Source organism: Astyanax mexicanus, chromosome 10 (genome assembly GCF_023375975.1).
Source record: "Astyanax mexicanus isolate ESR-SI-001 chromosome 10, AstMex3_surface, whole genome shotgun sequence".
In the NCBI taxonomy this organism is placed as follows: domain Eukaryota; kingdom Metazoa; phylum Chordata; class Actinopteri; order Characiformes; family Acestrorhamphidae; genus Astyanax; species Astyanax mexicanus.
The window spans coordinates 11,207,817-11,222,051 of NC_064417.1; the positions used below are offsets into that span (position 1 = coordinate 11,207,817).

The 14,235-nt window shown below is 39.6% G+C and overlaps 1 protein-coding gene across 3 annotated transcripts; it reads left to right on the forward strand.

Moving 5' to 3' along the window:
• The first annotated feature begins 456 nt into the window (after positions 1 to 456).
• Positions 457 to 14,126, forward strand: vps4a (vacuolar protein sorting 4 homolog A). 3 transcript variants are annotated; one of them, XM_022685824.2, is made up of 12 exons: positions 457 to 674; positions 2,320 to 2,391; positions 3,152 to 3,263; positions 4,259 to 4,403; positions 5,067 to 5,128; positions 6,808 to 6,927; positions 7,356 to 7,512; positions 8,008 to 8,156; positions 8,623 to 8,704; positions 8,980 to 9,199; positions 11,370 to 11,510; positions 13,274 to 14,126. In XM_022685824.2, exons 1-12 carry the CDS (start codon positions 654 to 656, stop codon positions 13,373 to 13,375), a joined length of 1,383 nt encoding a protein of 460 aa, XP_022541545.1. In that variant the 5' UTR covers positions 457 to 653; the 3' UTR covers positions 13,376 to 14,126. The 3 variants fall into 3 exon arrangements, with proteins under 3 accessions (XP_022541545.1, XP_022541547.1, XP_022541548.1); XM_022685826.2 differs by lacking the exon at positions 2,320 to 2,391 and having other exon boundaries at positions 458 to 674; XM_022685827.2 differs by lacking the exons at positions 457 to 674; positions 2,320 to 2,391 and adding an exon at positions 928 to 1,051.
• Positions 14,127 to 14,235: the final 109 nt, after the last annotated feature.

A 14,235-nucleotide genomic window follows, 5' to 3' on the forward strand; every position in this document is an offset into this window, starting at 1 on the left:
ATGGCTGTTTCGAATTATTTTGAGTGAACAGCAAATTTACACTGTTATAGAAGCTGCACTCTGACTACTTTACATTGTATCAAAGTGAAAATGTTTAATAAACATTTACAAAAATGTCAGGGGGTGCACACTTAATTGAAATACTGTATTATGTGCTGCGGTGCGTTTTTAGTTTTTATGAATAGCTATGCAACATTTCTTATACTTCTGTATTGATCGCTTTATTTTATAGAATCTTTTTAGTGCTTATAACACTGGTGCTTATTCTTTTTTTGTGTGCTATTAGCAAATCTTTTCGTTTGTTTGTTTGTTAGTTTGTTTGTTGTTTGTTGAGATTGATTAATGTGCTATTTTCCTGTACATTGTAATTACTTTAAAACCAATAAAACATTAAATAACAATATGCTAACCTGTACTACCACATCCTGTCCGCAGGGCGGCAGCACCGCTCCTGTAACCCGCGCTCTCTGCGCAGTTGATGGGCTCTATGGTGGGCGCTGCTGGCTGTTCTGTTTGGTTCTCCGATTATTAAATTATATTTTTATAATAAAACTCAGTTTAATATAAGCTCGCGCTTCATATCACACCCACATTCAGACCTTATAGCTGACCTAACTCGAAGCTGGAGCGAAACGGCGCCGAACTGAGATGAAATGACAACGTCAACACTGCAGGTACACAGGCTAATGCTAATACTAGTGCTTCCTCCTCAGGTTCTGTTTTTACTGAATTAACTGAGTTTTTATATCAGCTCTGGTTCTGTCAGCGCGGATTCACCGCGAGCCTGACCTCAGCGCTTCTCCTGCAGCTCCAGTAACGTTAGCAGCTCAGCAAGCGCTGTTTGAGCTGCGAGATGGTGGATGTATATCTCTCTGGTCCACCTTAAATCTAACCGTTACCTGGTAAAGACTGTACAGCACCTGAACGGAGCAGCCAGGCTGTTTATAAGGTGGACTGGGGGAAGATGCTGGTTTAAACACTTTTCATGCCCGGAACCAAGTCATTTACAGCGTTGGTGTGTGGGTGTTGAACCATGATGAAGAAGCACCTGGTTAGACATTTTAATTACTGGCGCATTCAAGGGGTTAGGTAGGATGATGTGCCTCTACATCAAGAATAATTTGATATTGTACAATCAATCAAATGTGATTGGATGCAGTGCTGTATAAGGTTTTCCCGTGAAGTGCCCAGGCAGGTGTTCCCTATAGGTTTCCTATAATAGAATAAACAGTGTTTAATGGTAAAAAAAAAATAGTTACGGTTGTTGAAGTTATGGTCAGTGATGGTAAAAAAAAATGTATTCAAGGATGAACACTATTTTATTATACATGGGCCATCTTAGCTTTTTGCATGCCGGCAGAAGCCCCATGTTGCACATTAGGTCCTTTTTAAATTTGTTTTGCCCCACTCTTCCTACAGCCTGAGTCTCTACTGTCACTTGCCCTTCTTTTCCTCTTGTGTAGAGAGAGACCATACTTAGCTCTTCACGTGCATCAAAGTTGCTGCCCTCACAGAGCTGGATAGTGTTATGTTTTGATTCTATGTTAGTTTTTTTTTCCACTGGATTCTATGCTGAATTCTTTGTTGGATTTTGGTCTGTAACTTCACTGCTGCTGCTGCTAATTTAGAGAACCCTGAGTTTGTTCTTTGGGGTGAATTGTTACTCTGGGCTCATGGCCTGATCACCGGAGATTCACGACAGTGATATTCAGTTATGGAGGCCTGCCTTTTATGCTTGGCCTCCTGCCCATCATCCTTGGGTCTGGGCCATCTTTACGAGACGCTAATTAACCCTTGCATAGAAAGGGCTACTCTGTCCCTTCTCATGTACCAACTCTGTGTAACTGCCGAGATGGAGCACATACAAGCATCGCTTCCCCGTCTGGAGCCCAAGCTGTGAGCAGAGAACAGGTTCAGCTTCAACTCAGAAATGTCTGCACAAACCTGTAGATAAACACATTTAAAATATTAAATGACCTATGGCTCATTTAGAAGCCATGTTTTTTCCCCTAGTAGCACCTACAAGCTCTGCTGCACTTACCAGATGTTCCTGCTTCTGTATAAACAGGGTGAAACAGATAACCCAGTGAGTGCTTGGTTTTTAGTAACATCTTCCAAGCTATCCTGGTAGATCAGGAGCTGGCTCCAGACCAGCCGACCCCAGGCTCTTATTTTAACCATGCCCTTCAAACTAAAGTGGTCATCCCCATGTGGATTAGAAAGTCGCTCTTGATTTCATAAAAAAAATTGCAGATGTTTGTATGTTGTTGAGAACCAAATTTATGATGTTGGGTAGATCAGATGAATCTCCTCTTGCAGGTGCAGCAGAGCATCATTGTAAAGCAGATAAATAACTCTCAGGTTACAGTTCAGCATCCACATATGGTGGAGGTAGGTTTACACACTGGTACTGTAATGGGAAAATTCTATAAATTCAAGTTAGCTAACAAACTAACATAGTTAACTAGGTAGAATCTATAACAGATAACTCAATTAACTAGATAACTAATGGATCTGGAAATTGAATACTTGTTTAAACAACACATTTTAAGATAGGGAATGAAATAATCCATCCACCTACCCGATACAGCTAATTGTGGATGCTCTCAGATCCAAGTTGTTAGCTTGATAGCTTTAAGACACTTTCAGTGTCTTTTTAGAACTACTAGTTTTGCAATCCTAAATTTGTTATTAAATTAGTTTAGGAGAACTGTGATTTAATCCGTAATGAAAGTGTACAAACTGAATTGTTATAGCCAACGTGAATGTGGCCTTAATGTGCTGTGTTTTCGAAAATGCAATGTTTATGCTTTTTTTTGTAGTGGTGGAATTTCATTAAAGTTATGGTGTAGCTAGAATTACTACTTTTTTTTACCAACAGGAGAGCACAGTTCCTTTTCTAGATTATAAAGCAGCATTGAACAGCAAATTATGGAGCTTGTTTGAAAAACTTCAGGAGTTCTGCACTACTCCTTTGTCCTGTTAATGAATCTGAGTAAACTCGATTGTGCTGCTAAAATTCTCTAATATTGCTCTGTTATTTGTTTAAGTACTACTCCACATCACAACTAACCTAGTTCTGAATAACAATTACCTTCTGTCTTTACTGTCAGTTCTTCAGTGAATGGAGCTTTTTTCTTCTTGTCTACAGAAAGCGATTGATCTCGTCACCAAAGCCACAGAGGAGGACAAGGCCAAGAACTATGAGGAGGCTCTGCGGCTCTACCAGCACGCTGTGGAGTATTTCCTACACGCTATAAAGTGTATGTGCAGTAGGCAGTTGTTGATCTTCAGAATAACTCTTCACACGCTTTTAGTTTAGTTTCAGTTGTTCACAAGTTATTCACACTACACAGTATACATTGTCATTTTATTTAATCCTAAGAAATAAAATAGAACAGCAGGCTTCAATACATTTACGTTATAGAAACTAAAAAGAATAACTGTAAAACAAGCCATGTTCCAGAGTCTATGAGTTATTGTCGATAGTAGTGGTAGCAGTGAACACAACAATAATAGCTACATATAACAGTAATTATTGATATTTGAATAATGATTCCAATTTTATAATATATATTTTGTATTAATTTTGTTTATTTAATGTCACAAAGTTTTTCAGTTTCATTTGTAAATGCTGTCCTTGGCACAATGAATAGACCACTAAACCCTCTGATTTTACCTGACTCCACCCCCAGCTCAGATTTTAAAAAATCTGTAGTTTGGGAGGGGCACTGCGTGATGTATGGGTTTAGAGGCTGGGCAGGAGAGAGATTTGCAGCAGCAGCAGTGGCGCAGACGGTTGGACATCAGCAGGGAGGCAATATTACTGATTGACTGATCTGTGTATTGTGATGTTTCTCCGTATTAAAGTACCTGGACACATCATCCACGCCTATAGTACAGATAAAACTTTGAGGGAGCTGCAAAGGCTGAAATTACCACAAAAAAAAATGTACTGGTATGGACTGGTATGTTTCAATAATTCACACATTTTAACAATTAATAATGAGTTGAGTGAGAAAGAAAGTCGAGATATCATTCAGTGGGAAATCAACAATTTAGCCTACAGCTTTTTAGCCCCACCCATTTATGCTAAATTGACAGTGCTAAAGGCATTGTTCATTATTGTAATGAATAAAAAGAGGTTGGGGTAAGGTTGTATAGGCATATTTATGGAGCTCAGACTAGAACATAGAGCACAGTGTAAGAGTGTGGTGTGTTATTGTGGGTAATATTAAATGTTTGTTTCCCCTTGCAGATGAGGCTCACAGTGATAAGGCTAAAGAGAGCATCCGGGGGAAATGTATGCAGTATCTGGATCGAGCAGAGAAGTTAAAAGAGTACCTGAAGAATAAAGACAAACAAGGAAAGAAACCTGTGAAGGAGGCCCAGAGCAATGACAAGTACTGGTCTAACTGTTCTAACACTCTTCGTTTCTTCCACCCCTCTTTTCTCTTTCCTTATTTGTACTGCACTCCAAGTAATTTCTAAAAACACTCACAATAGTTTTTATTGCTATCCAAAATTATTATGTTTACTGTATATTACATTATGAGATGCTGCTTAAAGAACAGGCTAAATAAATAGTAACTGCGTTTCCTTTCAAATTATTTTTTAGGACAAACTTTTTTACACTTCAGAAGTATGTGCATGTTAATATATTAATACAAACTTCTGTAATAGTTGCTTAACATCAACAAAACTTTTTTTTCTCTGATAAATGATGGATGATTAAATGGATCATCAATCTAGAAATATTGTAAAAACGTCTTTTTTTGGTGTTTTTGTCAGTAGCGAAATTCTACAGAACTTCTGTGACATATTTCCCTTAGAAACACCACACACAAAGACTGCTTATCAAACCACACTATCCACAGTAATCAAAGTTTAAAAACAGCAACCACTCCCATATGACAGCAGCAACAATTTATAGAGGCATCGATCTAGTGTACCAGAGACCAAACCAGGACCAAAGCTCAAACACACTTCAGTATGAAGACTGTCCCACATCTTTATGCTCAGTAAAAGATCAAAACTCAAAGAAGATGGCTGTGTGTTTGTCTTAGGAGTGACAGTGACAGCGAGGGGGAAAACCCAGAGAAGAAGAAACTGCAGGAGCATTTGATGGGTGAGCGTCTTCAACAGTGAGGCTGTGTTATTTAACACAATGTTTATATGAAAAACAAAATCAGCTGCTCTGAATGTATATTTGTTTACTTGCGTTGTTTACTTTGGTGCTCTTTATTACAGTCATAGTGTGTAAAACTACAGTGGCTTGCAAAAGTATTCATACCCCCTTAAACGCTTTGTCACATTTTACAACCACAAACTTAAATGTATTTTATTGAGTTGTTTAGCAATAGACCAACTGTTTTAAAGTATGCATATTGTTTGATCACACATTTCCCCATGTTCTCCCCATGTTTGTGTCTCTATTTCTCTCTCTCCATCTCTCTTTCTCACTTGCTCTTTCTCTATCTTACTCACTCACTCACTGTCTCTTACTGTCTCACTCACTCACTCACTGTCTCTTACTGTCTCACTCACTCATTCACTCACTGTCTCTTACTGTCTCACTCATTCACTCACTGTCTCTTACTGTCTCACTCACTCACTATCTCTTACTGTCTCACTCACTCACTCACTCACTCACTCACTGTCTCTTACTGTCTCACTCACTCACTCACTGTCTCTTACTGTCTCTTACTCTCACTCACTCACTGTCTCTTACTGTCTCACTCACTCACTGTCTCTTACTGTCTCACTCACTCACTCACTGTCTCTTACTGTCTCACTCACTCACTCACTGTCTCTTACTGTCTCACTCACTCACTGTCTCTTACTGTCTCACTCACTCACTCACTGTCTCTTACTGTCTCACTCACTCACTGTCTCTTACTGTCTCACTCACTCACTGTCTCTTACTGTCTCACTCACTCACTCACTGTCTCTTACTGTCTCACTCACTCACTCACTGTCTCTTACTGTCTCACTCACTCACTCACTCACTGTCTCTTACTGTCTCACTCACTCACTGTCTCACTCACTCACTCACTCACTGTCTCTTACTGACTCACTCACTCACTCACTGTCTCTTACTGTCTCACTCACTCACTATCTGTCTCTTACTGTCTCACTCACTCACTGTCTCTTACTGTCTCACTCACTCACTGTCTCTTACTGTCTCACTCACTCACTCACTGTCTCTTACTGACTCACTCACTGTCTCTTACTGACTCACTCACTCACTCACTGTCTCTTACTCACTCACTCACTCACTCACTGTCTCTTACTCACTCACTCACTCACTCACTGTCTCTTACTGACTCACTCACTCACTCACTCACTCACTGTCTCTTACTGTCTCACTCACTTGCTCACTTTCTATCTCACTTGCTCACTGTCTATCTTTCTCACTTGCTCATTTTCTCTCTCTCTCATTCGCTCACTGTCTCTTACTGTCTCAATGATTTGCTCACTTTCTATCTCACTTGCTTACTGTCTCTTACTCTCTATCTCACTCACTCTTTCTGTCTCTTTCTCTCACATATTTTTCGTTTACTCTCTTACTCACTGTCTCTCTCTTACTCACTCACTCTTTTTATCTTTATCTCTTACTTAATCACTTTTTCTCTCACTCACTTTCTCTCACCCTCCATATACTCGCTTACTTTCTATCTCACTATCTCTCTCTCACCTGCTTTCTATCTCTTGCTCACTCATTCGCTCACTGTCTCTCTCTATATTTATCTAATTCACTCGCTCTATCTCACTCACTCTAACTTCACCTGAATTTATGTGTTGCAGGTGCTATTGTTATGGAGAAGCCGAATGTCAGCTGGAATGATGTTGCCGGGCTGGAGGGTGCTAAAGAGGCACTAAAGGAAGCTGTAATCTTGCCCATCAAATTCCCTCACCTTTTCACAGGTTTGTGTTCAGGCTAGTTTGTTACAAAGGCTGCAGAACATTTGTGTTACAGAACTGCACAAAACACGCAGGAGACTGACTAAAGTCTTCAGTAGGATTGTATGTGACTGTCCTTTTTTTATACCATCACATTATCTTAAAATACTATTTATCTTCCACATAATCTTATTCTGCAGAAGTTTAAACCCAAAAAACCTTTCTTCACAGGTCACAGAGTAAGTAAACACTTAGATAATTTAATTATTGTTAAAGTACATTAGTGTTTTTTTAGTGACTAGCAAGATAACATGTTATTCACTAAAACATTCCCAACTAAAACTCTGTCCTAGTAAAACGCCATGTAAAACATTTAACGAGAATGACAGAGTAAATTTGGGTCTGAAGTGAAAACTAATTTTTATAAAAATTTGTGTGTGTGTGCATTTAAGGAAAGCGTACTCCGTGGAGAGGAATTCTGCTGTTTGGCCCTCCAGGGACGGGAAAATCGTATCTGGCTAAAGCTGTCGCCACAGAGGCAAATAACTCCACCTTCTTCTCAGTCTCTTCCTCAGACCTCATGTCCAAATGGCTTGGAGAAAGCGAGAAGTGAGAAACACACATGCACCTTCAAAATCCGTTGATTTTTATCACACATCCTGTACACATACACTTCCCAAATAACATTATAGTTCATGCTGCTGGATATACCATACCATGTAAATCCATAGTTTGTAATAGAGGCATGCACACCAGAAGCATTGAAGCCCAACCTCCCACTCAGCATTAAACCTAAGGGATTAAAGATAAAAGAAACATAATAAGGTGATCTGGCTGTGCTAAACTGCCCTTAGGTGTGAGTGTGTTTCTGTATAGCACCCAGTCCAGGGGGTGTTTCTGGCCTTTCACTAGTGGTGATGTGACCAAGATTAAAGAGTGATGATTGATGCATCAACAGTATAAAAACTACATTTATTAATTCTCTTTCTCTCTCTCTCTCTCTCTCTCTCTCCCTCTCCCCCTCTCTTTTTCTCTCCCTCTCTCTCCCCCTCTCTTTTTCTCTCACACACTCTCTCTCTCGCTCTCGCTCTCTCTTGCTCTCAGGTTGGTGAGGAATCTGTTTGAACTTGCTCGTTTACGTAAGCCATCAATCATCTTCATTGATGAGGTGGACTCTCTGTGTGGCTCACGGAGTGAGAACGAGAGTGAGGCAGCCCGGAGGATCAAAACAGAGTTCCTGGTGCAGATGCAGGGTGAGATAGGGGACAAGAGAGAAGGGTAAAGAGGGAGGGATGTCTGAAGCTCTGTTGAAGCTGGATCAGTTTTACCAAAGGAGTTTGTGTACCATCATTAGTGAATCTGATTGGCCGATAATTCATACTGGATTAATATCACCCCACAGTTATTACTGTCAGACTGTAAACACTACACACATACCAGATTCATACTGGATTAATATCACCCCACAGTTATTACTGTCAGACTGTAAACACTACACACACACTGCAGATTCATACTGGATTAATATCACCCCACAGTTATTACTCCCAGACTGTGAACACTACACACACACTGCAGATTCATACTGGATTAGTCAGTCAGAGGTGCAGCAGCTCAGTAGCTGAGGTGTGGAGGTGGAGCTTCTACACAGTTGTAGTGGGACTGTGATGTTCTTCACTGTCTGTGTGTGAAGGTGTTATCTGGTTGTAATTTCTGCAGGTGTTGGGAATAATAATGATAAAATCCTGGTGCTGGGTGCTACTAACATCCCCTGGGTGCTCGATGCTGCTATTCGGAGAAGGTCAGTGTCTGGGTTTCATCCAGGTGTTTGTGTTAATGTGTGTGTCTGTGTGTTATGTCTGGGTGAGATACCTGTGCTGTGTTGTGTAAGAGATGAGGAATGTCTTTTGACCGGGCCTCATTCATACCTGCTTGCATCTCTGAATGATTCCCAAAATGCATAGCTGTTTACATGTGCCCTTTTAAATGTGTCCCCAGCAATTAGTAGCTGAGGTAACTCCAGTAAAGGTTTAGTGAATAACAGAGCAGTGAGTTAGACTTTCTAACTGTCCACAGGTTTGAGAAGCGGATCTACATCCCCCTCCCAGAGGAGCCAGCGCGGGCGGCCATGTTCCGGCTGCACCTGGGGAACACTCCGCACAGCCTGACCGAAGCTGACCTGCGGCAGCTCGCTCGCAAGACTGACGGCTACTCCGGAGCCGACATCAGCATTATTGTCAGAGATGCATTGATGCAGCCTGTGCGCAAAGTTCAGTCTGCCACACACTTCAAGAAGGTACAAACACACACACAAGCCTGGTGTATGCTGAGCTTTAGCACTCTTAAAGAGCCACTAAACCCTAATTCATATTTTTTTCCATTAACAGCTGAAATGTGTTCCTTTTGAAGTAAAAAAAAAAAACATACCAAGCCTGCTTAAAAATGTAAAAATCTTTCCTAACCTTTAAAGAACGCTTTTTGAATGGTTATTTCTGCCTCTGCAACGCCACCTCAGGTTCAACTGTGCTATAGCGGAGGATGACGTTAATACATACTTTTTGATCGCAGATCAGTCAATCAATGATGTCATTAGTACCAAGTTAATACCAGAATTAAAACAATTGATAGTACCCTCTTTCACCAAAAAGAAACATTATAAATACACAGGATTGTGATTACTCCGGAACCAGAGATGTATAGTAACGAAGTAATGCTTAAGTACAAAATCTGTATTTACTGAAATATTATTTACTTTTTTACTTCCACTTTTACTTTTTTTTTTTTACTTTTACTACATATTTTTGATGAGTTAAAAAACATTTACTCTGAGAAGTTTCCACTACTTTCTGTAATAAGTACATTATAACACAGTACTGTACTTTTACTTGCAGTATTTCAGTACTATATTTTACAACAAACTACCTACAATACTTAAGTACAAAAATGTTAAATACATTAGTACTCCTTCTTAAGTGTGGAGCCTAAAGAACACCTCAACATCTACACAAGTCAAATTTTTGATGGTGCACTTGTACTTTTACTCAAATCTCTAGTACTTTATACATGTCTGTCTGGAACTGAAAGGGCAGCATAGTTAGACTACAGGTGTAGGGGGAAGAAGAAAGAAGGTAACCATAACAACCCACTGTTTCTCAGTGTAAGTGATGTTACATATGAGGAAATACCTCAGTCTGATCTAAACTTCACAAAAACAGACAATCCACATCTTTGTTTCATCATATGTTTTATAAGCTGAGAAGTTTATAAACAGTCTTGTTTTTCAGCCTGAACCATAGACTGTGTACAGCTGGACAGAGCATTGTCTCTCAAAAGTGAAGCCACTGCAGGTCGGGCGCCCCCTGCTGTTCGGTTTCAGAAAGCTGTGTAACCCCACCCATCCCCATAGGTTTCAATGGCAAAACAGACAACTTTCAATCACGTTTTTTCCCCAATATACTGTAATTCTACCTCCATTATTTAAATGCAGCAGCTAGTGTGACCTCTGCTTATATTGACAAATTTGTATATTCCCACAGAACAAATTTTTTTAAACGTTATTCAGCTCTATTCAAAAAGGTGTGGTTATTGTAAAAGGGCTGGGTTACACCTAGCTGGGGTGGGACCAATGACTGTATGGGTGGGACCATAGACTGTGTGAGCTCTGTGAAGGCAGCCCTCAGGGGCGGGGTTATTTAAATGAGTAGGCTGTCTCTCCACAGTCTTTCTCCCTCCTCTGGTCTCTACTGCGCAGACTCGGGTTTCAGGATCGCCAACATGACAGAAGATTTTGGTTTTATGGTCATTGAATGAATGGGCACCCGTCCATCTTTTTTACAGTCTCAGTCTGAATTACTTTCAGAAAGGCAAGCATTAGTTTAATCAGGCTACTGCTTTAATGTCCAGGCTGGATACCACTATTGACATGCTGTGCTTTAACAGGTTTACTGCAGTATAATAATATTTATTACACCAACAAATTATTTACATTATTTATTTATTTTTTCTTTTTTTTTGGCACAAGGTTATACCTGTTTTTAAATAACAACTATGTAAAAAAAAATTACTTGAAGAAAAAAACTTACATTTTCTTAACTAATGCACAATTCCATTGTTCTTGCCAAAAACACTTTTTTTCATCAAATAAGTGTAAGTTTGAAATACGTTTATTTAATTTATTGTTTGTTGTGGTGTTGAAATTAGTATCAAGAGGTACTATTTGTTTCTGTTACTGTGACCTCGCTAATTTATAGTTCAGACTGCTGATGTTCTGATTGCAATGAGATTTACATGGAGTCTGACCATGACCTATAGTTTTTCATTTTAAAGCTGCTTTGAGAGTAAACAGTAAGTGTGTGCACGCAGGAACTTGCAGAATGCAGAACTGCTGTCTGAAAACCCCCTGCCCAATTTGTGTGTTGCCATAGTAACTGTTACTCTGTACTGTGTGTTGCCATGGTTATGGACAGGTGCGCGGACCTTCCCGTAGTAACCCCTCCATGACGGTGGATGACCTCCTGACCCCCTGCTCCCCTGGAGACCCTGCCGCCATAGAGATGACCTGGATGGATGTTCCGGGTGACAAGCTTCTAGAACCCATAGTGTGCATGGTACGACTCTGATCTCTGAGATTATAAGTTAAAAGATGAGTTTTAGCTCAGACTGCTTTTTTAATTAGGTAGTGTAGGGTGGCCAATCACAACAGAGCTCAGATTTTTAATGAAGTTTTTTTGAGGACTGACCAATGTTAGTGATTAACAGGAAAATGATTCACACTACAAAGCGTATAGTGGTTTAAATAATTTATTTATCACAGAATATGACATTAAAATAGGTCATTAAAAAAGCCAAATATGTACGTAAAAAAGGATTACAGAATGATGCTTGAGTTCAGTGGTTTATTGATATTGATCACAAAATGTGTTCTGACCTTCTTCCACATTAAGGGTGTTGACAAATATAATGTGCCTAAAATATGTAGTATGTGAACCCTTGTGTTAATTACCTCAAAAAAAAACTCGGGTGTTAAAATACCTAGTTTTGCTAGTTTGGTGGTGAGTCTGATAAACAGTCAAACTTTTTAAGTTAACTCTGCAAAAAAAGGTTCACATGTCTGAGCCATGCCGCTCAAAAAAAGAACTTTCAAGATTATTGACGATTAAAACTAGTTGATTTACATAAAGGTGGAAAAAGTTATGTAATGGTTTCAGAGACTTTAAAAATTTACCAGTCAATTTTAAGAGTAGGACACAATTGGAACTGTGTCAAAATGATCCCAAGAGTAAAACAGTGACTCATCAATGAGATAAAGAAACAACCAGGCTTGACACCGATTTGAAGGCAGATTTCTATGAAACTTTCTATGCAGGATACTGTAAAGGAAGCTGCTGCTTATTAAAAGAACATGCTGCATGCCTGAAGTTTGCAAAAGAGACACTCCACAACAGTACTGGCAAAATATTTTGTGGACAGATCACACTAAGATTGAACTATTGCTTCTCTACATCTGGCTTACATCTAGTTTTTAAGCATGTCTGTCCCTCAGTTAGTTGAAAATTCAAACTACTTAGCGAACCGTCACGATACGGGGGTCACGGTTCGGTTCATGTAAACGCACGCAGAATACACAGTACAGCCTATAGATTACTCTCTCTCGCCCTCTCTCTATCTCTCTCTCTCTCAATGTTTAGGAAAAACATGTTTTTGTTCTTAAAAAAGTGCCACAATCCTGCTTATTGTTTCTTCCAACAAGATCCAAAAGATGGAGCCTCTCATAATGACCGTATGAGAGAATCCTGGTTTCAAGCATTTAATAAAAGAGCTCGAGTCCCGTTACAAAATCCCATTCCAAAAAACTAAACATAATTGTAATGAATTATTATGAAGTTAATAAAGGTGAGGCTGTACAGAATACTCAGCCTCTTTATCTTTTTCACCAACCGTACCGAACTGTGAGGTATGTACCGAGGTGTGAACCGAACCGTGAATTTTCTGTACCGTTACAACCATTTTGGGATGCAGTGAAACTATGGTTAAATGGACTTACCTGCTACATTTTTTTTTTTTCCGTTTATTTTTGGGGAGTCTTTGAATTCTGTTCTCTGTAGGGTGATGATCATTTTTATTTCCACTAAACGACGTAGCATCCTTTCATTTCACACATTATTCAGACCCTATCAGGAAAGATATTCTTTTTCCCCATTGAGAGCTAATGTGTTTTCAGTGTAGATAAGTAAAGAAATGAAGAGTGACTAATAAGATATTGACTGCATGAGGGATACAGGACCTATATGCTAATTTAAATGTTGATATTTTACAGTGATTACAGATCTGTATATTCAATTTCACTGCATGTGTCTCTACCTCTATTTAGGCTGATATGCTTCGTTCTCTGGCCACCACACGGCCCACGGTGAACGCTGAAGATTTACTGAAGGTGAAAAAGTTCACCGAGGATTTCGGGCAGGAGGGCTGAGGTTCACTTAACATCCCATAACTGCTCTACCACTGCAGCAGCGCCCCCTACAGAACAACCCCGGACTATCAAACACCCCATCCCTCCCCATCCTAGCTAACAGTGCTCCACGCTACACACCACCTGCTAACATCTGGATTGTCTTTTGGAGGCAGAACTGTGAAAGTGTTTAATGAAGGAACCCCCTCCCCCACAGGCCTGAAGCTAAAATGAAGCATTGCTCATTGAAGGACAAGTGTGTGTGTTTATGACTGACTGACTGTGTTTATTTAAATGTGCAGCCCTGCACACCACAGGGTGACCCCTCCCCCTTTTTCCTTGAACTTACTGCTATATTTATTTAATTCTCTGGATTAAACGTTTACCTGCCCCTCTGATCCGGACTCATCGCCCTTTAGATCCTTTAGTTCATCAGAACCGGACATCGCTTACCCTTAGCTAGAGTTCGCTGTCTTCAGTATTTCTGTACACGGCCTAGAACTGTTTGCAGCAGGAGGGTTACACAACCCACATACACTTCATTACATTAATATTATTAATATTAATAACAGTAATAATAATGATTGTGAAAATTAATAGGTATGCCTGCTGCGGAGGATATTTTCTGATTTTGTTGTCATTTTGTTCTCTGTATTTGTAGAGGTAAAGGTTCCTTTGGACAGTGATTTCAGTCTTCATGGAGACTGCACCGTTGTCTCCTGTTGCTATGGCTACCAGGTTTGACTGAATTAAATCTGAATTGTAAAGAAAATGAAGAGCAGTAATATCATTTTTCTTAAATCTTTTTTGTTTTAAACATTTGTCATTTTTTACCCATCAAAAACATTCACTTAGATATGTGAAAGTATTTAATTCTTTTA

Bases quoted from the DNA above. Each gene is read 5' to 3' on its own strand.
- vps4a (XM_022685824.2), top strand. From the start codon at position 654: ATGACAACGTCAACACTGCAG. The intron at 6,928-7,355 runs GTTTGTGTTCAG...TGTGCATTTAAG, and splicing joins ATTCCCTCACCTTTTCACAG to GAAAGCGTACTCCGTGGAGA. The intron at 8,157-8,622 runs GTGAGATAGGGG...TAATTTCTGCAG, and splicing joins GTTCCTGGTGCAGATGCAGG to GTGTTGGGAATAATAATGAT.